Below are 24,224 nucleotides of genomic sequence, written 5' to 3'. Positions count from 1 at the left end.
TGTTCGTATCTTTAGTGCTGTCCCCGAATTTGCTTCATGTAAAACGTCTGGAGGAATGGCTCACTGTAACAATTGAAAGAACGATTTTTTTTTTTTTGAAGAGGAAGTGGTTAGTTTGAACACAGGAAATACATTTTGCAACGGCAGCTTGATCTTTCCGATTTAAATGCTTTTTATTCACGGGAGAAAAGTGTGGAATTGAAAAGACTGTCAAAAATGCAGGCTGTTGCTGTGACTGTCCTTTTAACAAGTGGAGTCCTGTTCGAGTCAGAGATTCTAGACAGGGCACTTTCACTGTAGCCTGGACCTCTGTCTTGAAGGAGGCCTGTCTGCAGGGTCTGGGTTTGTTTACTTTCCTCTCAGCGCGTCTGCACTCAGTGAACCTCCTGAGCGCTTTCTGTTGTTTCAATTCTCAGGGTTTGTCCTGAGTGGTAATAGATAGGTTTTCTCCCTTTGACACTTCATGTGGGAAATACAATTTAACAGAAATTTTCTCCAGTCCCCTGGTGTGGAGTAAATGTATTTATATTTGCAAACGGAACACAACTTCAATCCATGTCACAAACGAGTATTTGTAGGATGAGGCTTTTTGTAAAAGGCCGTGACACTAATACCAGTTTTCATTACAAATGAAATTTATGACAGGAATGTTGAAACATAGAATTATTTACTATGGTCAAAGGTTTCACAGAAAAGCACTCTTAAAGTTGTATTCATAGAGATCACATGGAGGGTTATCAGCAGGGAGGGAGAGAATGAGGGGGGAAAGGTACAGGAAATAAGAAGCATAAGTGGTGGGTACAAAATAGACAGGGGGAGGGTAAGAACAGTATGGGAAATGGAGAAGCCAAAGACCTTGTATGTACGACCCATGGACGTGAACTAAGGGGTGGGGGGGATCCTGGAGGGTGGGGTGGTACAGGGTGGAGGGGGAATAAAGGGGAGAAAAACTGGGACAACTATAATAGGATAATCAATAAAATACACTTTAAAAAAAAGTACTCAGCTCCTAGTTTCCGTTCATTCTCTTGCAGTTACTACTGTCTTTACTGTTAGCCTGGATTTTTCACTTACTTGCTTTTGAAGTAAGGGGTTTTTAACACTGAAAATGGAGCTGGGTGACATAAGCATCTCAAAATTAACAGGCACATCAAAATGTCAAAATCTCAGCCTATTGAAGGTGGAGGTGCTACCAAAAGTGAATTGATATAAAGACTAAATACTTTCAAAAGCGTCTTCAGTGAAATGTGTCTAGTATGCATTTCACTTGCATTAAAATATTGACATGAGGACCTGTTTTAGCTTTGCTTTAATATGTAATCAGTACAAAACCTCTAAGTTAATGTGCAAAACACCAGTAGAGCAGAGTAAGATGGCAAGTCATGCGTATACCCTACATTTGAAAATAAAAATGGATTAGCCCTGGCTGGTGTGGCTCAGTGGATTGAGCGTGGACCTGTGAGCCAAAGGGTCGCTGGTTCAATTCCCGATCAGGGCACAGGCCTGGGTTGCAGGCCAGGTCCCCTCATTTGAAGTTTCTCTTTCTTTCTCCCTCGCTTCCCTTCTCTCTAAAAATGAATAAATAACATCTGTTAAAAATGGATTAAATAAAATGCAGTATGAATACAGATATTCATATGACATGAATATAGGGATATGGATGGGAACTACAAATGAATTAAATTAAGTGGTATTTACTTACGTGTGTGTGTGTGTGTGTGTGTAGCTTTGAACGCTTGGCACTTCACTCTGTGCCCTCACTGTTCTAAAGGCTTTCCTATGGCAACACGTGTAATAACATCTTACTTTTTCCTGATAGCAAAGGGTCAGGCTTGGCCAAGAGCTTGTTCTTAATCTCGATCCTACGTGGACATGGGTTCAGATCTTGTTTCTACCGCTCACTGATGGTGTGGCCTGAGGCAATTTATTTCATCTGAACCCCTTTTCTGTTCTGTAAAGTAAGGACAGTACTCCACACCGCCAGGGCCGACTGTGAGGCTTCGGTGGCATGTGATATGTGTAAAGCAAGGGCCTGTTTTTAGACTTCACTTAAATGGTTGAGACTTATTGTCACCTGAATTCTGCCTGTTCGTGGGTTTCTTCTGGTTCTTCCCTCAGTTCTTTTGCCTCCAACCCACTGGGCATCAGCTGAGTATCTTTGGAACATTCTAGGTGTCTAAGCATTCTACAAGAACATTTATCAAACACATAGTGCACAGCATTGATAGGACCGAACAGCTGCTTTTCCTGAGGACCCTGGTTAGCAAGTCACAGTGAGACAGGCCAGGAAAACTCGGGTCTGGCGGGGAAAAGAGTATCCTTGTGCTACCTGCCAAATGCGTGGGGGAGATAATCAGAGCAAGAGCAGTTAAACAGTGACTGCAGTCCCGCACCTGGTCCATGAGCAGCCAACACTGAGAGCTCAGAGGGTGTCTGGATGCTGCCTCTGACAGAGGTCCGTGTGGGGCACAGCTGGTGGGGACAGGCCTGAAGGAGGAACTGGGAGCTGAGTGTGAAGAATGGATATACGTGGAAAAGAAGGAGCAGGGAGCAAGCACCTGAGCTGGTGAGAACTTCATCCGGGGCGCGGAGGGAGCCACGTTGTGGACGCTGGCCTGCCTGACCGAGCAGGGGACTGAGCAGGACCCAGGCGCAGAGGCCAGGTGAGCATGGGTTGTGCTGTTAAAAGCAAAATGGCAGAATAAATGTGACCCTGAGGAGAGGCTATTGAACTTACTTCTCAAGAAACCTACACTAGAAAAGTGTCTTATATTTTCTAAAAGGGTTTTAACCCTCCCCATCATTCTTGTACTCCCTTCTAGATGAAAAGGGGCAGGCTGTAAAATGTTCAGTTACCGTGAACCGAAAGTAGCCCTGCTGACCTGGTCGTGCCTCACGTTCAGGGCTCTTGCCAGTGTACATGGGACCTTCCTCCCGGTTTGTATTTGGTGCGCTGTTTCTCGTGAGCCGCTGTGCTTGCCTGCAGACCCAGGCGGGTGGTAGTGGGTGGAGTGAGGTGATAAGCAGTAATAGGCATGAGGCCTCAGTGTCAGGGAACGAATGCAGAGAGGTGGGGACGGTCCCAGACGAGGAACTGCAGGAACCATGGAAAGGGGGCAGCCATTGTTTCACCATCTGTCCACACAGCTGCAGCCGTGTACAGGCCCCGTGTTGTTACTTCTTACGTGGTATTTCTTTCTGGGTTAAATTTCCTCCTTCCTGGATGATAGGTTGGTTTTATTTTTTTTTCCATGAGGACGTATGAGGATTAAGTTTTCCTTTATTTGTCTGAAATACCTTTATTTTGTCCTCCCTCTAACGTGATAGTTTAGCTAGGTATAGAATTCTAAGCTGACAGTTGTTTTCCCTAAATATTTTGCAAATGTCATTGCATTGCCTTTTATCACTGATCTTTCCTATTTGAAAGTTGTCTGTGTACTTAATGACATTCTTTTGTAGATATTTGACTTTCCTCTCCAGTTGTTAAGACCTTGGCTTTGCCTTTGGTGTTCGATGGTATCACGATGGTGTCTCAAAGGACAGACTTTTTTTAATTCCTTATTTACTCTGCTTGAGATTCCCTGGAGGATTTCTTCCTTTTGTAATATAGGGCAACCCTCCGGTGTTAACACACGTTAACTCTCCAAATATTGTCTGTTTCTCATTCTCTCAAATTGTTGGTTCCGGCACTCATTAGCTGTGTATGGAACTTCTCATTCTACTCATGATTATTATTTTCTTGTGATTTCTATTGGTTCTTTTATTTCTCTGACCATTTTAAGTGTTTTTATTTTATACATTTTTTTCAAATTGTTCTTTTAGCTCAAATTCGTACGGCGATCGCTTAGTCTCTATAGTGTCAGCTCTCATGATGGTTTTATTTCCTTGTGCATTTATGATTATTATTGTATTTTTTAGCATATCTTCAACAGGGATTTTTTTCTCTCCCTGAGAATCACGTAAAAGCAGGATTGTGGGAGAATCCCCCCAGCAAGTTTTCATATTTGTTTCTGCCAGACAATCTGGAACTAATTTTCATGTTAATTACTTGGGTTTGGGATTCTTGTACCATCTGTATAATACACACAAGTTTAAGGTTTTGTTTCTCAGATACACCCTTCCCCCACTCCACCTCATAGCGTGAGACCTAAACAAGCTTCCCGGCGGTCTTGTCTGGTCGTAGGGAAGTGTCACTGGCCTAATGAAAGACAGAGAAAACGAACCCTGAGGTTGAACTAGAGGAAGGGTCTGTGGTCTTACCTCTTAAGCTCATTGACGGTATATGGTTAATAACACATGTTAGATTATTAGTATTCAACGTTACTGCTTCAACATCTGTTGTGACTTGGGGAATCAGGGTGAACGGCTGCTAACCTACCACTGGACACTTCACATTCCTTCAGAACTGGAAGTAGGGCATTTCATTCCTTCCTCTCAGGGTATGTGTGGTGAATATCCTTTTTACTCTTCTGGGGAACATACCTTCTCTAGAACTGTACTTACAGAGTACTTTCAGCATTTTTGCTTCTCACAGTAACTCCACAGCAGAAGAGAATGGTGACCATATAGGCATTCACTTCCTAGCATCCAGGCCATTGTCTTCAGCTGTACCTACATGAAACCTTAGGACTGTCAGATTCTGTGGTGAGGTTATTTATGAAGGGGAGAAGGGGAAGAGAAAGTGGTCATTTCGAACCCGCCGTGCCCGAAAACTCCAGTCTCTCGCCAATGACAACCCATTAGAAACCAGGGGAGAGGAAGAGTCTCAGAGAGCTCAGAGCTCCTACCAACTTGGTTCTCGCCGGCTGGGACTTGGGCCAATGTCAAAGTGAACAGCATCCGCGTTGGCTTCTCTCTTTTAGCAGGAATTGTCCCTCAACTTGAGTAAACTGATATTTCAAATTCTGCTCTTCAAATGGAGCAACCAGGGTACAGGGAAACAGAAGGCCTTTTCTCAAGACTGTTTAGCAAGTGAATGGCCGAGTGGGATTGAGATGCTGGTCTCATTTGCTGCCCTCCCATAGTCTCTCCCACTTCAGCTGCTGCGCCGAAGGAAGTGACCGGACTGGGCTAGGAGTCCTGAGACTGTTTTTAAAGCATCAGGAAATTGCTGGAATGTTTCAAGCATATTTCTCTGGTTAACTTATTTTGAAGTTTTTCTCTGTTTTGTATTTTAGCTGCCCTTATAATTTATCAAAGACAGACTCATTGTTTTGGCAAGTTCCCGGCCTGGAAGGCTCCAACAAAAACCCCCAGCACTCTGCCTGAATAGGAATTTTTAAATGCATTCTTAGTCTTGAACTTGGCAGTGTATTCTCGATGTAGCAGTGTGCTGGGACATTTGAACAATGCCATTTATCGTACAGCAACACTGTTCTAGACACTGCGCTTTTTCGTCTCCCCCGTGGGCCTCAGGCAGGCCACGCCTCTTCAGTCATCCCCTGTTTCTGGGATTCAGCGTTAAACTTTTGTCTCTTTCACTAACTTTTTTGGCAAAATAAGATATTCCTTAATCATTGTTCCAGAAATGATCATTATTAGTTTTTTGTTTTTTATTTTTATTTTTACAATAATGGGATTATGCTATAAATACCATTTTGGAAGCCTTAAAAATTTAAAAATTATATACAGTTTTCACCTTCCCTTATCTTTAAATATTCTTTCTCATCATTTTTTTTACATACTACACATTGGTCCATTAAGGGTATAACATACATATATTTTTTAACATTTTATTTATTTTCAGAGAGAGAGGAAGGGAGGGAGAAACAGAGGGAGAGAAACATCAGTGTGTGGTTGCCTCTTACATGCCTCCAACCAGGGACCTGGCCCGCAACCCAGGCATGTGCCCTGACTGGGACTCAAACCAGGGACCTTCTGATTCGCAGGCCAGTGCTCAATCCTCGGAGCCACACCAGCCAGGAAAGGATATAACATGTTCAATCACATTACTGGGCATTTGTTTTGAAGCATTAGCTATTATATATATATTTTTTAAATATTTATTTATTTATCTTTAGAGGGGAAGGGAAGGAGAGAGGAAGAGAAACATCAATGTATGGTTGCTTTTGGTGCATCCCCTGCTGGGAACTGGCCCCTGCCGGGAACTGGCCTGCAACCGGCCTGCAACCCAGGCGTGTGCCCTGACTGGGAATCGAACCGTGATCGTCTGGTTCGCAGCCCGTGCTCAATCCACTGAGCTACACCAGTCAGGGCAGCTATTATATTTTGATGCATCTCTTTTATGAACATTTGAAATCTTTCATTAGGATAAATTCCCAGAGATAGAGCTGCTTGGGATTAGTTTTACTAGTTTTACTCAAAGATTAGTTTTACTAGTTTTACTCAAAGACTAGTTTTACTCCTAATCATTGACAAATCCTAGAAAATCCAGCATACCAGTTAGAGGGCTCAGGCCTTCTCAATCGGTTGCTGTTGTGCTGACCTCAAAAATACCTGGAGGAGGCCGTGGTGCTCAGCTGCCCGCACCTCCCCTGTGCGCTGTGGGAGTGTGTGTGCTTCTCATCCGCCTGGAGCACGCGGGAGGCCAGGGGTCCGCTGGGCAGAGCTGCTGCTGGGTGACTCGGACTCACCACCTTTGCCAGCTGTTCGTTGGCGGACATTGTAATGTCATTTAGTGGTGTCTTTGCAGCAGTACTTCTAGAACGTTCCAGTGACTTGCCCCAGATGGCTCTGCCTCCCCTCGTTGTCTTCTCAGAACCCCTACCCCCCACCAGCCAAACACACACAAATTAAGAACTCCAGGTTGTGGCTGTTAATAGTGATTATCAGAGGATAGAAAATGCGGGGGCTTCTTGATGATCTTGGCCCTGCCTGGCATAGCTCAGTGGCTTGAGTGCCTGCCTGCGAACTGAAAGGTTGCCTGTTCGGTTCCCAGTTCAGGGCACAGGCCTGGGTTGTAGGCCAGGCCCCCAGTTGGGAGCGTGTGAGGACTGCTGACCTCCCTTCCCCTCTGTCTAAAAATAAATAAATCTTTTTTTTTTTTTTAAGATTTTATTTATTTATTTATTTATCTTTAGAGGGGAAGGAGAGAGGGAAAGAAACATCAATGTATGGTTGCCTTTTGTGCGTCCCCTGCTGGGAGTTGGCCTGCAGGGAACTGGCCTGCAACCCAGGCATGTGCCCTGACTGGGAATCGAACCGTGATCCTGTGGTTCGCAGGCCTGTGCTCAATCCACTGAGCTACACCAGCCAGGGCTTAAAAATAAATAAATCTTAAAAAATAAAAAAATAGACCATGCAATTCTGTAATTTTGAATTGTTACAGCAAGCAAATTCTTGTAATTGGGTGAAAAAAGAACGAAAGGGAGGGGCAGGCAGCCCAGGTAATTAAATTCATATGTGTAATTTTATCCACAATGTGAAGTCGGCGGCTCAGGTAGCTTGAGGAGAGGTGGGTCGGGAGCCAAGTGCCAGATTCTGGCTGCCCCGGGCCGGCTGCACGCCCTCACCGGGTTCCGGCCTGGCGGTGAGGCCATCTGCCCTCCAGGCCGAGCTGCCGTACGTCGAAGGCTACAGGGTAACAGTTACAGATCGCCTAGTCGCCGTGCAGAATGGCGAATCGGAATAAAATTTCATTATCTCCTCCTTCTCCCTCCGGCCTCAAATACAATTGGCCTCCGCTGATAACAACGAAATACAATATTGAAAGCACAGCTGCTCGGGAGAAAGGACATTCGCTGCTACTTGGGCCAGCTGCCAGGGCTGACTGTCTGTAAAGTGTTCCTCATTTGCTGTTCCTGAATTTTGGTAATAAAAAATGGGTTTTCTAATTCATTTTCTTACCTACAGAGGAAACAAGTGACTTTCCAAAAACTCTACCACGAAAGGTTTATCCCCTAAGGAACAGCAGTGAGTCGTGTTCTGAGATATCGAAGGTCATGATCAAAAAATTAATGAACTCCTTTATTTGTCTATAGTAAATGCATAAATATGGGCCCTTCTTGTTAACAGGTCAAAAGCCCTAAGCAGCCCTGGTGGAAAAAACCAGGAGGGTCTACCTTGGTGGGCAAACCCACCACATTCCCTCTGTGCGCGCGAGGGTCCTTAGCACCCCTCCGTTGTCTGTGTGTGACCCCTGAGACCCAGCCAGCAGCGTTAGTTCCTCCCCTGACGTTTGCAACAGTGCGGGAAAGTGGTGCTGAATCGAATAGGAAGTTGCTGCACACCCTGTCTGTGCTCCTAATCTAAAGGGATGACAGCATTTTTGTTTCTAAACCATTAGGATCCAGAAGCACTGGGCTGCCGTTTCTAATATATTATTTTCTTGACTTAGAAACCGCTCGTCTCACCTTTTCCGGTCCGGGTACTTGCCTGGGTTTCGGGCCAGGTCCCTGACCGGGGCAGGGCGGGGTGGGGGGAACGTGGGAGGCGACCAGTCGATGTCTCTCTCACACAGGGATGTTTCTCTCCCTCTCTTTCTCCCTCCCTTCCCCTCTGTAAAAAATAAATCAAATTATTTTATTTTATGTTTTTAATTTAATTGTTCAAGTACAGTTTTCTGTCTTTTACTCCCATCCCAGCCCACCCCCGCAGTGCTCCCCACCTCTCTCCCACTTCCACCCCCCTTAGTTGTTGTCCATGTGTCCTTTATACTGGTTCCTGTGAATCCTTCCCCTTTTCCCCTGAAATTCCCTCCCCTCTCCCCTCTGGTCACTGTCCGCCTGCTCTCTATAACATATTTAAAAAAATAAAAGAATCACCCAAATGATGAGGAAAGAAGACTTGACTTTGGGTGGTGAACATACAAGACAATGTACAGACGATGATGGGTTGTAAAATTATACACCTGAACCCTATATAATTTTATTAACCACCGTCACCCCAGTGAACGCAATGAAAATGTAACAAGAGAAGAGGAAGAATTACCCATGAGCGAACTCATGCGTAAACGGAAGCACGTACTGAGGCCTGTTTGGGTTTATCTGGGGAGGTTCGCAAGGGCCTGTCTCGGAAACTCTCAAGTTTAAGTCCCGCCTTTGTGACTGACAGCGAGAGTGGCCTGGGTTTCATTCAGAGATGTCTGTGACTTGCAGTCTTAGGCAGTTGCCGGCATTCTGGACTTTTTAAAATTGTTTCTAAATTCCATGACTCTGACTCATTAAGAAAAAAAAGGTCTTTTGAACTTCTCTGCCCTGCACTGATGTTGCTGTAAGACACAGTGTCTTCTGGTGTTAGAATGGAAAATTTAATTATAACAAACAGCTTATGGTCTGGCTTAGAATGGAACTACTGTACCTCTTTAAGATAATAGATGCTATTTTTAGCCTGACTTCAAAAGAGATGAGAGAAGAAAAGTGATGCTTTTAATCTCCCTGCCGTGGTGTTAGCCTGAAGAGGTGCACCTCCTAAAATACCTAGTCACCCGCTGGTTACTCCAGGCCCAGTTTCGAAAATTCTATTAAAGACATTTTTTGAAGTATCTGTTATAATAACTAACTGATGAAGCTGGCTCTTTCCGTTCTTGTACAATAAACACAACAGCTCACTAAAACAAAAATAGATTTTCCGTATTAAAACTTTGTCGGAACAACGGCGCCTTCTGGGGCCCAGGATTCCTACGTGAGTATTAATTCGAAGCAGACGGGCCCTGGGACTGAGGATGGGACAGCGGGCGCCGTCTCCCTGGGCAGCCCCGCTGCAGGCGTGTGGTGAACAGAGTGCTGGGCTGCTTTGAAGTGTCTTTCTCTTCTCGTTGGAGGGAAACGGAGACTCGGGCCTTCTGGGCCCGCGCTTTTGCACTCAAGACAAACTCCCCGAGAGACATTGCCCCTTTAAGGGAACAGGTAGACCTCTTCCCTCTAGCGAGCCGAGCGAGCGTACGCTCATCTGGTTGGTTTTCTCCTTCTCAGCTCCCTCTCCAGGCTGGGTTTCCCGTATGTCACTGCTTACTTCAGTTGCTTCCACCGTTCACTTCTAGTGGTCCCTAGTGACATGTTAGAATTTCTGCAGATAAACAGTGTAAAAAGGACATCGGGAAACTATTATGTGCTTACAAAAGGAATCAGATGGCCAAAGCGTGGGCCTGGTTGGAGACCGGGGGTGGGGGAGGAAGAGGACCACAGCTACTGCCACCCAGACCGTGCTGGGGCACCCCCCCCTGTGCTGGGGCACCCCCACAGGGCTGGTCTCCAGTCTCATCAGCGAATCATTCCTCGGCTGCATGATGGATCCCTGGGCAGGAAGTGCCAGTGGGCTCCTGTGGTCTCTGTGTGTGCACATGCATAAACACATACATACGTGTGCACATGATAATGTGTTCTGGTCTCTGGTTCAGATCGGAGGCGTTTTACAAATTCCCCGAGGCGGAATCATTCCTCCAAAACAAATGCAGGGGCTCTCTGTCTTGTTGCTCGTTAATTCTTGTTTATGGAAAAGATGAGCCCCCACCCCCGCTCTGCATTTTTGTGTTTTTCTGAGGAAAGTTTGCGAATGAAACAGAATTTTTTAGACATCTGAGGTCTAAAAGCTGGGAATTTCTCTGCTTTTTTCCATATTCATAACAAAGTGACAAATGACAAAACTCCAGGTAATTGAAAGGGTTCAGAGGGATGCGTGCTGGTCACCACAGAGGACCAGGTGGAGTGGGCGCAGCGTGGGGGGGGCCCGTGCGCACAGAGGAGGGGCTGGCCCTCGGGGCGGCAGGGCCCCCAGCCTTCTCGGGCCTGGGCGGTGTATTTACGGGTGGACACTGGAGCAGCAGAAGCCAAATGAAGCATATGGTCTAGAAGGGAGCTCGCAGGCTGCCGACAGAGAGGAAGAGTGTGGCGGCCGAAATCACCGAGGGGGGCTGACGAGTGGACCCTGTGGTTTTCAGGTGCCTGATGTCCTTAAGAAACTAACCCACCTCCAGTAATGAGGAAATTCGTTTGGAAATATTGATATGGTTACCTTGGTTGGGGAAGCGTTTACGTGTGAATGCAGAAGAGAGTCAGGTCAGGTTCTTTAAGTGGCCACCTTGGGCTTTTAGCAGAATGCTTATGAGTCAGCGAGGCGAGGAAGTGAGAACCAGGTTAAGCCTTCAAGTCACAGAGGCAGGAAACCAGTGAAAAACGCTGAGATGCTAAACTCCAGCAGGTGATATTATCAACGATCAGATAGAAAGGGGGATGAACTACCCCAGAGCGTCTTTTTAGGGTTTACATCTGAACGTTTCTGGTTTTTCTTTTTCTTTTACTTTTTTTTTAAACTACTGGGTTCAGTAAAACAGGACAAAAGCCAAACAAACAGCACGTTGCCTTGGTTATGTTGGAACGAGGCCCTTTTCCTGTTGTGTTTTTGGCTGTGCGTGGCAAGTTGGCCGAGTCACCCGCAGGCCAAGCCGCGCCTTCACCTGGCAGCGACCGGTTTGTCTCACGCAGACCTCAGATGGTCTTCGAGATGCGTGAGCTCCTGTGTATCTGGGGCGCCTCCACGGCGCTGCGTGAACGCCAGCTGGTGTGACCGGCCTCACGATCTCTGGTGTTTGTGGACAACACAGAATATATATGTGTGTGTGTTTTGTGTGTGTGTGTGTGAAGGTTCTTTTTTAAAAAAGATTTTATTCATTTATTTTTAGAGAGAGGGGAAAGGAGGAAGAAAGGGAGAGAAACATTGAGGTGTGGTTGCCTCTCTTGTGCCCCCTACTGGGGACCTGGCCCATAACCCAGGCATGTGTCCTGACTGGGAATCGAACCAGCAACCCTGTTCATAGTTTGGGAGCATTCTTGTTGGAGCTTTCAAATTGATTCCACACCTGTCAACAAGTGCCCCTGTCTGTGGACACGTGATAAACCAGAGCAGGACTTAGAAGAGAGAAACCCATCTGTGACCTTTATAATTGATTATTTAGGAGAAAAGCAACGTGGTGAAACACAAAATAGCACACACACACAAACCTTAAAAGCATGAAGAGGGTGCCATGCTTACTGCTTCTTTAAGTAGCTGCTAAAAATAAACATCATGGAGGGGTTGAGAAAGGTCCATTGAGATCAGTGGTTCCTATGCCAGTTTAGTTCGTGAACCCCATTGAGAATTGAATTTAAAAATGTATAAATTCCCTCATCTCCTCCTTCTCAAAAAAACAGAATATATATGTGTGTGTGTTTTGTGTGTGTGTGTGTGAAGGTTCTTTTTTAAAAAAGATTTTATTCATTTATTTTTAGAAAGAGGGGAAAGGAGGAAGAAAGGGAGAGAAACATTGAGGTGTGGTTGCCTCTCTTGTGCCCCCTACTGGGGACCTGGCCCATAACCCAGGCATGTGTCCTGACTGGGAATCGAACCAGCAACCCTGTGATTCAGAGGCTAGCATGCAATCCACTGAGTCACACCAGCCAGGGTGATAGGTGGAGGAGGTTCTCACGGGGGCCATCCAGACACAGAAGTCTGTGAATCTGGCCAAGTGCAGGTGATAAATAACAGTGACTCACGTCGCTGTCTAACTAGAAAGAAATGCCAAGTTAAGACAGAGAAGGGCTAGCTTTGCAACAAATGGGGATACACATCCTTGCCTAAAGTAAATTCAAATTCTAAACCATTTATTTATTTATTTATTTATATTTTTTAAAAAGATTTTATTTATTTATCTTTAGAGGGGAAGGGAAGGAGAGAAGGAGAGAAATATCAATGTATGTTTGCCTCTTGTGAGTCCCCTGCTGGGAACAGGCCTGCAACCCAGGCATGTGCCCTGACTGGGAATTGAACCATGATCGTGTGGTTCACAGGCCCGTGCTCAATCCACTGAGCTACACCAGCCAAGGCTAAACCATTTTTTAAAAAATTAGCACTTGCTTTGTTATTAATAGCCAAGATGTGGAAGCAACCCAAGTGCTCATCAGTAGACAAGTGGATAAAGATGAAGTGGTACCCGTATGCAGTGGAATATTACTTGGCCATGAAAAAGAATGAAAGCTTACCATTTGCAGCAGTATGGGTAGACCTAGAGGATATTATGCTAAGTGAAATAAGTTGGTCAGAGAAAGACAAACACCATATGATTTCACTTAAATGTGGGGTCCGAAGGGCAAAATAAATGAACAAACAAAACAGAAATAGACTCACAGATTGAACAGATTGATGGTTGCCAGAGGGGAGGGGGTTTAGGGGTCTGGTTGAAAAGGGTGAAGTGATTGAGAAGCACAAATTAGTAGCCACGAGACAGTCATGGGGAAGTGAAGTTGAGCACAGGGAATCTAGTTGCTAATATTGTCACACCTGTGTGGTGCCAGGTGAGTATGAAATGCTGGGCGAGGAGGAACACCTTATAAAATACATGATTATCTGACCCGTACGCCATACACCCGAAACCGATACAAAATAGTATTGAATGTAAACTGTAATTAAAAATAAAATTTAGAAAGAGCTCCTGCTGAATACAACACACGAGGTAAATTGGTGACCAGCCCCTCCGGGTTGCGATTTGAGGCTTTTCTTTGGTCCCTGTACACATGGGGATATTCTCAACTTTTGGTCCTCAGGCACGACAACAAGCTCAACTGCGCCACCAAATGGCAGAGGACAGCAAAGCAGATTACTCATCGATTCTGCAGAAGTTCAACCACGAGCAGCACGAGTATTACTACACTCACATCCCGACCATATTTCAGGTAAATGGCTCAAATCCGCCGACGTGCCTTTTTGAGAAACACGGTCCCGGCTTCGAGACCGTGACTGGTGGACTTACGTTCCACGTTTTCGTCTGATCCCGAATTCCCTCCGACTCAGTCACGTTGTAAAGCATTCAGGTGGAGAAGCGTTGACCCGCAGTCAGGAAAGGGAAATAGGCTATTGATCCCAAGACTAGTCAATCGCCTTTGCCAACTTTCTGGAGTCGCCCCTGCAGTCCTAGCACCGTGATTCTTAGATCAACACTCTCTTTGCTAAAAGGACCATTCTGGTTACCAAAGAAAAAAGAAAAGCCAACCTAACTCTAGGAATCAGAGCATCTCTCTTCATAGGACTTAAAACAGATGGTAGTTCTTTGAATTGTTTCTCTTTGGGCTCCTTTACGTTTTCAAAAACAGTTTGAGAAAAGACACGTGCCTGCCCTCCCACCTTGAGAATCGTTTACCACCTCACTTCCGGTGGTAGGGAGAATAGTAAATGTTGGCCTCGGCGCCTGCACACACCTCGAAGGAGGGCCTCCACGTTGTCGCGGGAAGGTGTGCCAGTTCCCTCCCAGCCTGGGGTGGGTGGGGACAGCTGACCGAACACGGTGCCTTTGGAAAAGGGTGAAATAGTGAGTCACAGGTGAGGGGAGTTAACAATACCTAATACCAAACGGTGTTAACAATAAACATGCTTGCATTTGGGGGTTCTCGCTGAAAGTGGAGTGGGAGTGTGTAAAGCACACATTTGGGAGCCTAACAGTTCACAAAATGTGTGCACAGTTAATGTTGGGGCCTCATAAACCTCCGGTTGCTCCAAATCCGGCCCTTTTCGAGGCCGGGCCCCTTACTAGACGTCTTATGACGGGTAGCCTGGCTGTTGAAAGCAGCATCCCTGAGTCGCCACAGTGGCCACATTCATTGTCTCGAACTTGAATGTTGCAGCAAATACAGGAGATGGAGGAGAGGAGGATAGTGCGGCTCGGAGAGTCCATGAAGACCTACGCGGAGGTGGACCGGCAGGTGACCCCGATCATCGGCAAGTGCCTGGACGGCATCGTCAAGGCTGCCGAGGCCATTGACCAGAAAAACGTACGTGCTGTGAGCCTGGTTCGCTCCCCGGCTGTGGTCCCGGGTGTCCCCGCCCCCTTCCCCGGGAACCCCCTTCCATCCCCTCGTGTCAGGCCATGGCTCTTGGTGGTCAGGAGTAGTTTCCCACAGCAGCCACTTCCCCTCTGTCTGGGTTTGGCCGTGTCAGGAGCCCCGTCCCATTTCTCATCGCTGTCGATCGGTCATTTCGACACGTCTTTGCGTCTCCAGTCCCGGCAGAGGCTTTTGGTGGCTTTGTCTACCTGGCTCACAGGAGGAAACAGTCTCAGGGAGGCCCCCTCGGGTCACTCCATCTAAAGTCCCCATCGTCACCAGTAAACCACTGTGAGGAGGGGTCTCTTCAAGGGAAGTAGTCCGGGGGGGCGGTAAGCTGAGCCCTCGAAAGTGCCACCTCTGTGCATTTTGACTTTTACCTCTGTCGATGTGGGTCACTGATTAAAATCTGAAACAAGCCTGGTTTTAGTGTCTTATATTAGAGGCTTGGCAATGTCTTTTTCCTTGAAATCGTACCATTGCTCAAGACGATGTCAGAATGGAGGTTCCCCTTTCATGGGTTTTGTCTGGGGAATGTGAGCTGCCAGACTTGCAGACCGCTGCCCCCATCTAGGAGCCTTGTTTTCCATTAGATCGCTCTTCATTCTTTTCGCCTGTCATCTGTCTGCTGCTAAATCCTAGTGTTTGTTCTGAGTCTTCATTCAAGTTCTCGTTCAAGTTCTTCTTGACCTCTTAGCAGCCTGGGCCCCTGCTTCCCCGCTCTTCCTGCACTTGACTCCGTGGAGCCCACGACGTGCTGGCTTTTATCCTCATCACTGGTCTCCTCTTTTTTGCTTGTTTGTCTTTTTGTCATTTAACTTTGGGGTCCTCCAGGGCAAGGACCTTAGATCTTTCTATGCTCACACCCCCCCCCCCCCGAGGGATCTGTGGCTTCTTGGAGCAATAAGTCCCATTTCATTACCGGCTCACCCCGCTGCAGTTCAGCCCGGGTGTCTCCCCCGCATTCCAGGTTCATCTGCACGTCGGCCGAGTGGNCCCTTTCATGGGTTTTGTCTGGGGAATGTGAGCTGCCAGACTTGCAGACCGCTGCCCCCATCTAGGAGCCTTGTTTTCCATTAGATCGCTCTTCATTCTTTTCGCCTGTCATCTGTCTGCTGCTAAATCCTAGTGTTTGTTCTGAGTCTTCATTCAAGTTCTCGTTCAAGTTCTTCTTGACCTCTTAGCAGCCTGGGCCCCTGCTTCCCCGCTCTTCCTGCACTTGACTCCGCGGAGCCCACGCGGTGCTGGCTTTTATCCTCATCACTGGTCTCCTCTTTTTTGCTTGTTTGTCTTTTTGTCATTTAACTTTGGGGTCCTCCAGGGCAAGGACGTTAGATCTTTCTATGCTCACACCCCCCCCCCCCTCTGAGGGATCTGTGGCTTCTTGGAGCAGTAAGTCCCGTTTCATTACCGGCTCACCCCGCTGCAGTTCAGCCCGGGTGTCTCCCCCGCATTCCAGGTTCATCTGCACGTTGGCCGAGTGGCTTGTCCACTTGGATGTCTAACAGGGGCCTCTGCTTGGCGTATCCCAACCGAACAGCTGACCTTTCTCACCAGACCTGTTCCTCCCATGGTCTTCACTGTCCAGAGACCCACATGTCCATCCTTCCGGGATCTGGGGGTCAAACTTGACAGTCCCCTTTTCTCTCACCTGTGTCAGTTTTATCAGCCGATCCTGTCGGCTTTGCCTTCCAAACACATTCCAAACCAAAGAGTTCTCTCCTGCTGTTCCTCTCCTGGTCAGAGAGCTCCCCCATCTTGGATTACGCAGAAGGAGCCTGGGGCACCACAGGCTCGTCTCTCCTCCTCTGCCCCACCCCTGCCCCCAGCCCCACACCAGCCATCACACTGAGCCCGGGGAACCTATTACAGTCAGCTCACGTCCCTCCTCCTCTTGGAACCCTCCGGGGGCTTCTGCCTCTCTCAGAGGAACAGTCCAAGTCAGCTGGAGCCTCCAGGCCTAAGCTGTGGCAGGGGACACAATCTGAACGCCCTCCCCAGTTATCCTTCAGATATCCCCGGGCCTCAGTGCTCCCCGGTGCTCCCTGGTTGTAATGTCCTGGTTGGTGTTCCCAGCGAGCTCCTGCCCTGCTGCTCCCTCAGCCTGGGATACCCTCCCACAGATACCCGCGTGACCCCCTCCCCCACCTCCTTCCGGTCCTTAGAATGACTGTTGCATCCTGTTCCCTGTTCTTCGGGAAGTCAAAGGTCGGGTCTTTCTTAATCCGTGTAAGTCAATCTGGCCTGCACATTCTGTTCCTCTTTCCAAGTATCCCTGCTGTATTCTTGATGTGTTTTTCAGGTTTACCTTTTGCAGATTCGGTTCTTGATAAAGTGTATTAATGGTCTTGCTGCTTTGATCTTAGGCATTTTTATTATAATTCTTATTTCATCGTACCTTCTTCGTCTGTGCCTACTTGTTTTTAATTACTGTGACATTCCTTTTTAAATTTTTCATTTTGAGAAACACTGATGGTGTTTTTGTGAAACGGTTCACTGAACCTACTTTCCATACCCTGCCTGGCATCCTCTCCACCAGCCACCAAGGAAAGCCCTGAACTCAGAGAGGCCACAGCCTGCCCAGGGCCGCGGAGTGAAGGCGCCCGGCCAGTGCCAGGGCCTCACCCCGCCGCCTTGCTCGTGTTATTTCCAGAACCAGCACAGTCCTGGCGCACGTCTGAATCTACTCACTCACGTACACGTGCCAGGCGCGGTTCCGAAGAGGGAGATGGGCAACAGCAAAACAAACGAGAACATTATTTAGAGCATTCTGGAAAAAATAAAGTAGGAAAGTGTGATAGGAAGTGACGCCTGGTGGCTGGGGTGGCGATAGTTCGAGAGGGAGCCCTGGAGCGAAGGCTTGGAAGGAAGAAGTGATTTAACAGCGATTTCGGTGGGATGGGGGAGAGAAAGCTCCCGGCGCTGTTACCCGCTTCTCCCCCTCTGTACGGCGTTGCGATCACACGATGACTTCGAACTGGTTTATGTACGTAAGGTTAGTTCCCACGTACCCCAGATGGCCAGGTGTTCACTAGAGCAGATGAAGGTCATAGTCACTGGCACAGCCGGGATCGCGGGATTCAGCCTCCAGGGGAGGCTGAGCTTCCTATGGCAAGAACACAGGCTGTTCTGTTCTCCTCTCATGTACAAGATTTCTACAGGCAGAGGGTCTGGCCACGGCGTGGGCGGGTGGTCCTTGTTTTTACAGACCCAGGCTCCTCCCAGTTCTCAGTTCTTCCACTCAGAAATGGCTTCCGGAGCCCCAGCCATCACATCCAAACTCTAGAAAGCAGAATAGGGAGGCGGGCCCACGCCGTCCCTTTAAAGAGGCTTCCTAAAATTGCACGCTGCACTTCAGCCTGCCTCTGAGAGCCCTCAGAGGTCAGGGACAGGAGGCCCCCTCCCGCTCTACGGAAGACTGCGGAGCGAAGCCCGTCAGCCCCACCCCGCGGCGACGTGCCCTGCTCCACGTCAGGGTTCTTGGTAGCCAGGAGGAGGGGCGCCTGCCTCCTGGAAGACGATTGGCCAACTGTGCCAGACCTACAGAGTATTAGCTAAAATAGCTATGGCTAATTAACAGGATGGGCTTATGTGAAGTTGAAGTCTTTTCAAATTTCTTTCTCTAGTTTTTTTTAAAGCAGATCATTGAATCGGAATGCTATCACAGATCACATGCATTTTTGTAGTATTTCATCTGTACATCAATTTCTTTTTTTTTTTAAAGATTTATTTATTTTCAGCCCTGACTGGTGTAGCTCAGTGGATGGAGCACAGGCCTGCAAACCCAAGCATCCCCGGTTTGATTCCCAGTCAGGGCACATGCCTGGGTTGCAGGCCAGGTCCCAGTATGGGGTGTGCTAGAGGCAACCACACATTGATGTTTCACTCTCTCTTTCTCCCTCCCTTTCCCGTCTCTCTAAAATAAGTAAATAAAATCTTTTAAAACACAAACAAAAAAAGACTTACTTATTTTCAGAGAGAGGGGAAGGGAGGGCGAAAGAGAGGGAGAGAAACATTGATGTGTGGAGATACATCCATCAGTCGCCTCTCACCAACCCCCCGCCCCAGCTGGGGACCTGGCCTGCAACCTAAGCATGTGCCCTGACTGGGAATCAAACTGGTGACCTTTCAGTTCTCAGGCCAGCGCTCAGTCCACTGCGCCACACCAGCCAGGGCCATTTCTTTATTTAGGACACTGTGGTTGTAATTTTCTCACACACGTGTCCCCACCACCTGACTCTGACCCCCCTGAGAACGTGTTGAACCCAGTGTTCCTAGCCGAGGGCACGCTGTAGCGTAGGCATGCAGTTCGCCAACTCACTCAGCGCACATTTATTGCACCTGCAGAGCCGGCCGGGGGCAGGGTGAAGTAGGGGCAGAGTAGGAGAATGTACATTCCGGCAGAGGAGAGACGGCACGGAGAGGCCCACGTAGTCAAGTCAGGCAACAGGTTAACGTCACAATGAGCCAAGAAAGCAGGGAGGTTGTCTGCTCCTTGCTGTGACTTTGGATGTGCTAAATTGCTGTGAGAACTTCTGAGAGGAGAGAGATTTTTGGATTATTGTATTCTTCAAGGGAATTGCTTAATAAAATGGCCCAGTTTTTCTGTTTTTAGCCAAGTTGTTCTTCGTGAATAGTTGTTTCTCCAAATGCAGAAAACTGGTTGTTGAAAGTACCTTCAAACTTCAACTCGATGTGTAGCTTGACAGATTATTCTTTCTAATAATGATAAAACTATGCCTAGAAAAATACCTGCCTTTAACGAGTGGAACTGCCTGAAGGCAGCATCTGCCGCCATGAACACAGTTTGCCGTGGAAGGCACTGACGTGTCACTGAGCGTGTTTGTGTACGGCGGGTGTGATTTCAGGACTCACAGCTGGTTATAGAAGCTTACAAGTCTGGCTTCGAGCCCCCCGGAGACATCGAGTTTGAGGACTACACGCAGCCAATGAAGCGCACCGTGTCAGAAAACAGCCTTTCCAACTCCAGAGGGGAAGGCAAAGCCGAGCCCAAATTTGGTGGCAAAGCCAAAGGGAAGTTATGGCCGTTCATCAAGAAAAACAAGGTATTTACCGATGGTTGGTGCCCGGCGCGAAATGGGTTTGAGCGAGTGGCAGGTCTTGACTTTATCTTCTAGTCTTAAACAACAACAACAGAACTAGTGTGCTACTTTCTTTGAAAACAGTATTTCTCTTTGGTGGTGGTCCCTTGGCCATGGCCGTTTGTCTGATTTCACATGCATTGTCACTCTGCCATGTCACCCACACTAACAGATTCCTGACCTCAGCCACTTATCATCGCTCCTGGGCATCCCAGACCGCTGGCTGCCTGGGCCGGGACAGGGACCGTGTGCAGAATCCTGTAACCGCTGGCCGGCCTATCTAATTGACCTTGTTCCCATGGGTTAATAACCTGGTTTTGAACTCCCGCTAACACGTGGATCCATGAACATTTTTCGTTTGCTCTCTACGGCGTAGAACGTAGGCGCATGCGGCATTAACTGGGGCGAGCAAGATGGTGAACGCAACGTCACTGCTTTCGCCTTAGAGTAATTTACTCTTTGATTTTTAAAAAACTGTCTTGCTGTTTTCACAACTTTAGCCTCTCAGGTCTTTCATTTTCTCCCATCAAGCTGTGTCAGTTTAGGCGGTTTTAAAATATTTACCCTTCCGGCTTCCACTGGTTTGGAGGAACTGACTAGAACTACAATTTGCATGGGATCGTCTGCATGAGTGGCTTGTGCAGTATTTCCTGCTAGTCTTCTGTTGCATTACTTACTGAAAATTCCACTCTCATCCTTCTCTTCATTTTGGCACATTCTCCATGTTTTCTTTTGGACCATGGCCCAAATATTTGATTGTTTGTGTTTTACTTGCTTTGGATTTCAAATATGATTTGATGCTCACTTTTGTTTTGTGTCTTATCTCCTTGTTTCTGATTTTTGCTGTCACCGCTCCATCTCTTACACGTAGCTTATGTCCCTTTTAACATCCCCCCATCAGCCTCCCCCTCCTCCCCCCGCCTCTGCCTCACCCTCTGCTGTTCCCAACGGCCCCCAGTCTCCCAAGCAGCAAAAGGAACCCCTCTCCCATCGCTTCAACGAGTTCATGACCTCCAAACCCAAAATCCACTGCTTCAGGAGCCTAAAGCGAGGGGTAAGTCCTGCTCCGGAGTCCTGTCTCTCTCGTGCGCTTTTGGTTGCATGTTTCGTTCTGCGTAACTTACTTTGTTTGTGAATGAATTCATTGTGTTTTCCCGTAACACAACACAACAAGAACCTGTGGTTCGCGATGCTCAGTTAGAAAGGAAGAAGGAGGGAAGGAAGCAGGGTGGAGGAAGGGGAGATTCCGCCCGCCCGCCCAGAGTTCTTTCTGTCTCAGTACGTTCCGGAAGGACTGGGAGATGAGGCATGAGAAGTCTCTGTAGAGTGTAGAAAGTGTGCTTGATAGTTCCCGGGACGATGTGAACATCGCGGAGACACTGCTCTCTGATTTGGTGCCTCGGGGTTTGAAGGGGAAACCAGGGCTGGCGCGGTTTCTCCAGCTGTTCGGGTGAACGTAGAAGATGTTGGTGAAAAATTCTGATAAAATGTCTGTCTGGAAAAGGCCTAATGCAGTGTTTATCTTTAAAGGGGGAAATAATAAGAGCAGCTACATTTATCGGGTGCTTATTCCATCCCAGGCTCTGTTCTGTGTGCTTGTTTACATTTTTTCAGCCACGCTAGCACCAAGGTAACTCAGGTTTCTTCTTTTACCGAGAAATAAGAAAACTGAGGCAGGAAAAGATGAAGTTAGGAAGAGGGACAGCCAGGAGTCAAAGCCAAGGAGCCTGTTGCTAGTCGGGGCTTCTGTGGCGTCCATCGACACTGAGAGTGTACCACGCAGGCGGCCCGTAGCCGGTGTTACTGAGACTCGGGCGCCCCATTCGAATCACGACCGTGTGCCCTTAGTCCCAGGTTCCGTGGCAGTGACCCGGCAACCCAGAGTAGACGGCAGCGTGGAAGAAGACCGGAATGAAGGTCGTGTCCTGAATCAATCTGAATTGTCAGTCTGGTCGAAGCTGTCCCCAAGTATTTTTTATAGTGAAAGGGGAAGTGAGGCCGTCAGGAGTAAACGGTTAGCACCTTAGCCTGCTCGAGTCCTGTCCTGTGGGAGCTGCCACACAGCTGTCTGGTGGGATGTGCTCTCACACAAACAGGAGTCCCACTTTTCCCTTCTGTGTAAAAAGAACGCAACTACGTAATAGATAACTGAGCTGTTCCCGTCAAAATAAGGGACGAAGACCCTGTTGCTTTAGGGGCCGAGTTTTAAGCGAGTGCAGTCGGGCCCCCCAGCCTGCCGGGTGCAGACTCAGAAGTTTCATTTCCCGGAGGCTTTGGGACAGCCGTTGTTAGAAGTCCGAGTGCAGCTTCACACGGGGACGGTGGGTGTGCTGAGCCCGAAAGGCAGGTCTCGAGTGCCCTGAAGGCAAGTGCCCGCCTTTCAGAACTCCCCAGCCTTCCCCATTTGTTCATGGAGAAGCTGCCCGCGTGTGACCAGAGTGTTTTGGCTGGACCGGAAAGTTTTCCATCGAAACTGTAAATCAGCCCATCACCCGCACCTCTGAGACCTTAACGGGGTGCTCAGTTATTATATTTTATAATAAATACCTCCGCACTGTTATTTCTTTTTAAAAAAACTTTATTTATTTATCTTTAGAAGGGAAGGGAAGGAGAGAAGGAGAAAAAAAATATCAATGTGTGGTTGCTTCTGGCGCATCCCCTGCTGGGAACTGGCCCCTGCTGGGAACTGGTCTGCAACCCAGGCATGTGCCCTGACAGGAAATTGAACCGCGATCTTTTGGTTCACAGGCCTGTGCTCAATCCACTGAGCTACACCAGCCAGGGCAAGATAAATTTTATTTCTTATTCCTCGAATCTATGTTTGGCAAACCTCTGTTTAAAAAGTGTCCTAAACAGTGAGTATGTTTTCTTTCACACACACACACACACACACACACACACACACTCTCTAAAAATATTAGTAAATAAATAGAAACACACTTTTCTTCCCTTTATGTTAGTTGGGGTCAGAGGTGATGTCCCTTCAGGAAGTAGCAGTGAAAAAAAAGAAAGAATAAAAAGGAACAGGAAAAAATAATAAAGGAAATGCATCATGGAAGTAAGATCAGGAAGTACAAAACAAGAACCGAATCAGAAGTTTGGGGAAACAATTTCTTTAAAAAGCAATTTCAAAACCGAAGGTACACGGTTTACTGGATCCATGAGTAAAATGATTCAGTCCTTGCTACTATTTCATTTATTCTACTTTTTAACTTTAAGACTGTGGTGCCAAAGTTAGGAAAAATACCCCAGGAAGGTAATAAATCTGTGGTTTTAACGTGTCTTCTCATTGATCCTGTTTACAGCTTTCAGGTCTGGATTTAAATAACTTGCTCCTATTACCAAAATGTATATACATCTTGTGCAAATGTGTCTCAACTGATTTCGTTTCTAAGTAATTACACAGGATAAAATATTTTTTGTTGTAAATTGATGACACTTGTAAGAAAATTTTATTTCCCTGAACATCTTTGAAGATTAGCATGCCTCTTGAAACCATTATTAACCGTTATTTTATCTTTACCCCAGAAAGTTTGTTGTCTATTTGCAATTACAGAGGGTAATTTTATTGTCTAAAATTGAGATTTTTTCCCCCCAGTTTGAGCAAAGGACTTCTAAATCTAAAATATAGACCTGTTTGCCCCATGTTTTAGAGTTAACTGCATGGAAAAATGCCATCAGAGTTGCTCAAATGATTTAGAAAATCCTTACCAATTGTTTTTGTTTTATTCACGTTATCTTGTTCTCTTGCTGATTATTGGCAGACTCAGTCTTTCTGTTTTCACAAAGAACTCACGAAGAGGACGATAGGGAAACCCACGTATGCTTTTGAAGCTAGGGACTATGTTGTAAGTTCACCTGTGACGGCCGGGTCGCAAGTCACGGCACAGGCACTAACCCCAGTGACACCGCCAAGACTGGGGACCCAGGGGCACTCGCTAATGCTTCCACCGAGAAATGACATTCTCGGCTGAGAGACCTGCACACTGGGGGGTAAAAAGCCTGACTGTAAATTCAACCCCAGGCCACTCCCTCTGGGAAACTCGCATGGAAAAAGGAACCAAAGTTCCCAATGACGATCAGACTTCCTAAAAATGTCGGTGAGCGGGGCTTGGTTTTATTCCCTTCTCACAGTCGGTGGCTGACATCTGAGATGTCACTGGGGTGGCTTTTATGGCAGAGCCTCCCCTCCCAAAACACAGCTGCAGAGCGTGGTCACAGGAGGATGACGCTCATTCGATGGCACTTGTGCGGCACGGTGGTCACCCGTGTCCACCCCTGTGACAGCCGACCCCTAAGGGAGTCACACCAAAATCTGTGGAGCATGAGCGAGGTCACGGAGGAGGGACATGGTTTCCCGCGGACCTTCCGCATG

At 47.4% G+C, this 24,224-nt stretch overlaps 1 protein-coding gene across 13 annotated transcripts in view; it reads left to right on the top strand.

The window, feature by feature from the left end:
• FNBP1 (formin binding protein 1) overlaps positions 1 to 24,224 on the top strand; it is a 115,770-nt gene that overhangs the window by 71,215 nt on the left and 20,331 nt on the right. For 5 of the 13 annotated variants that reach the window (XM_037036988.1, XM_037036987.1, XM_037036986.1 and 2 more), the window contains exons 7-10: positions 13,476 to 13,604; positions 14,550 to 14,696; positions 19,616 to 19,813; positions 20,721 to 20,903. In XM_037036988.1, coding sequence (XP_036892883.1) covers positions 13,476 to 13,604; positions 14,550 to 14,696; positions 19,616 to 19,813; positions 20,721 to 20,903 — 657 coding nt within the window. The remainder of the gene's footprint in view (positions 1 to 13,475; positions 13,605 to 14,549; positions 14,697 to 19,615; positions 19,814 to 20,720; positions 20,904 to 24,224) is intronic. The other 8 variants (XM_037036993.1, XM_037036994.1, XM_037036995.1 and 5 more) reach the window with 2 other exon arrangements.

Source organism: Sturnira hondurensis, unplaced genomic scaffold, assembly GCF_014824575.4.
Source record: "Sturnira hondurensis isolate 20B ecotype Veracruz unplaced genomic scaffold, ASM1482457v3 Scaffold0022908, whole genome shotgun sequence".
NCBI classification, from domain to species: Eukaryota; Metazoa; Chordata; class Mammalia; order Chiroptera; family Phyllostomidae; genus Sturnira; species Sturnira hondurensis.
The sequence above is the reverse complement of the archived record's forward strand: the minus strand, read 5'-3'. Positions and strand labels throughout refer to the sequence as shown.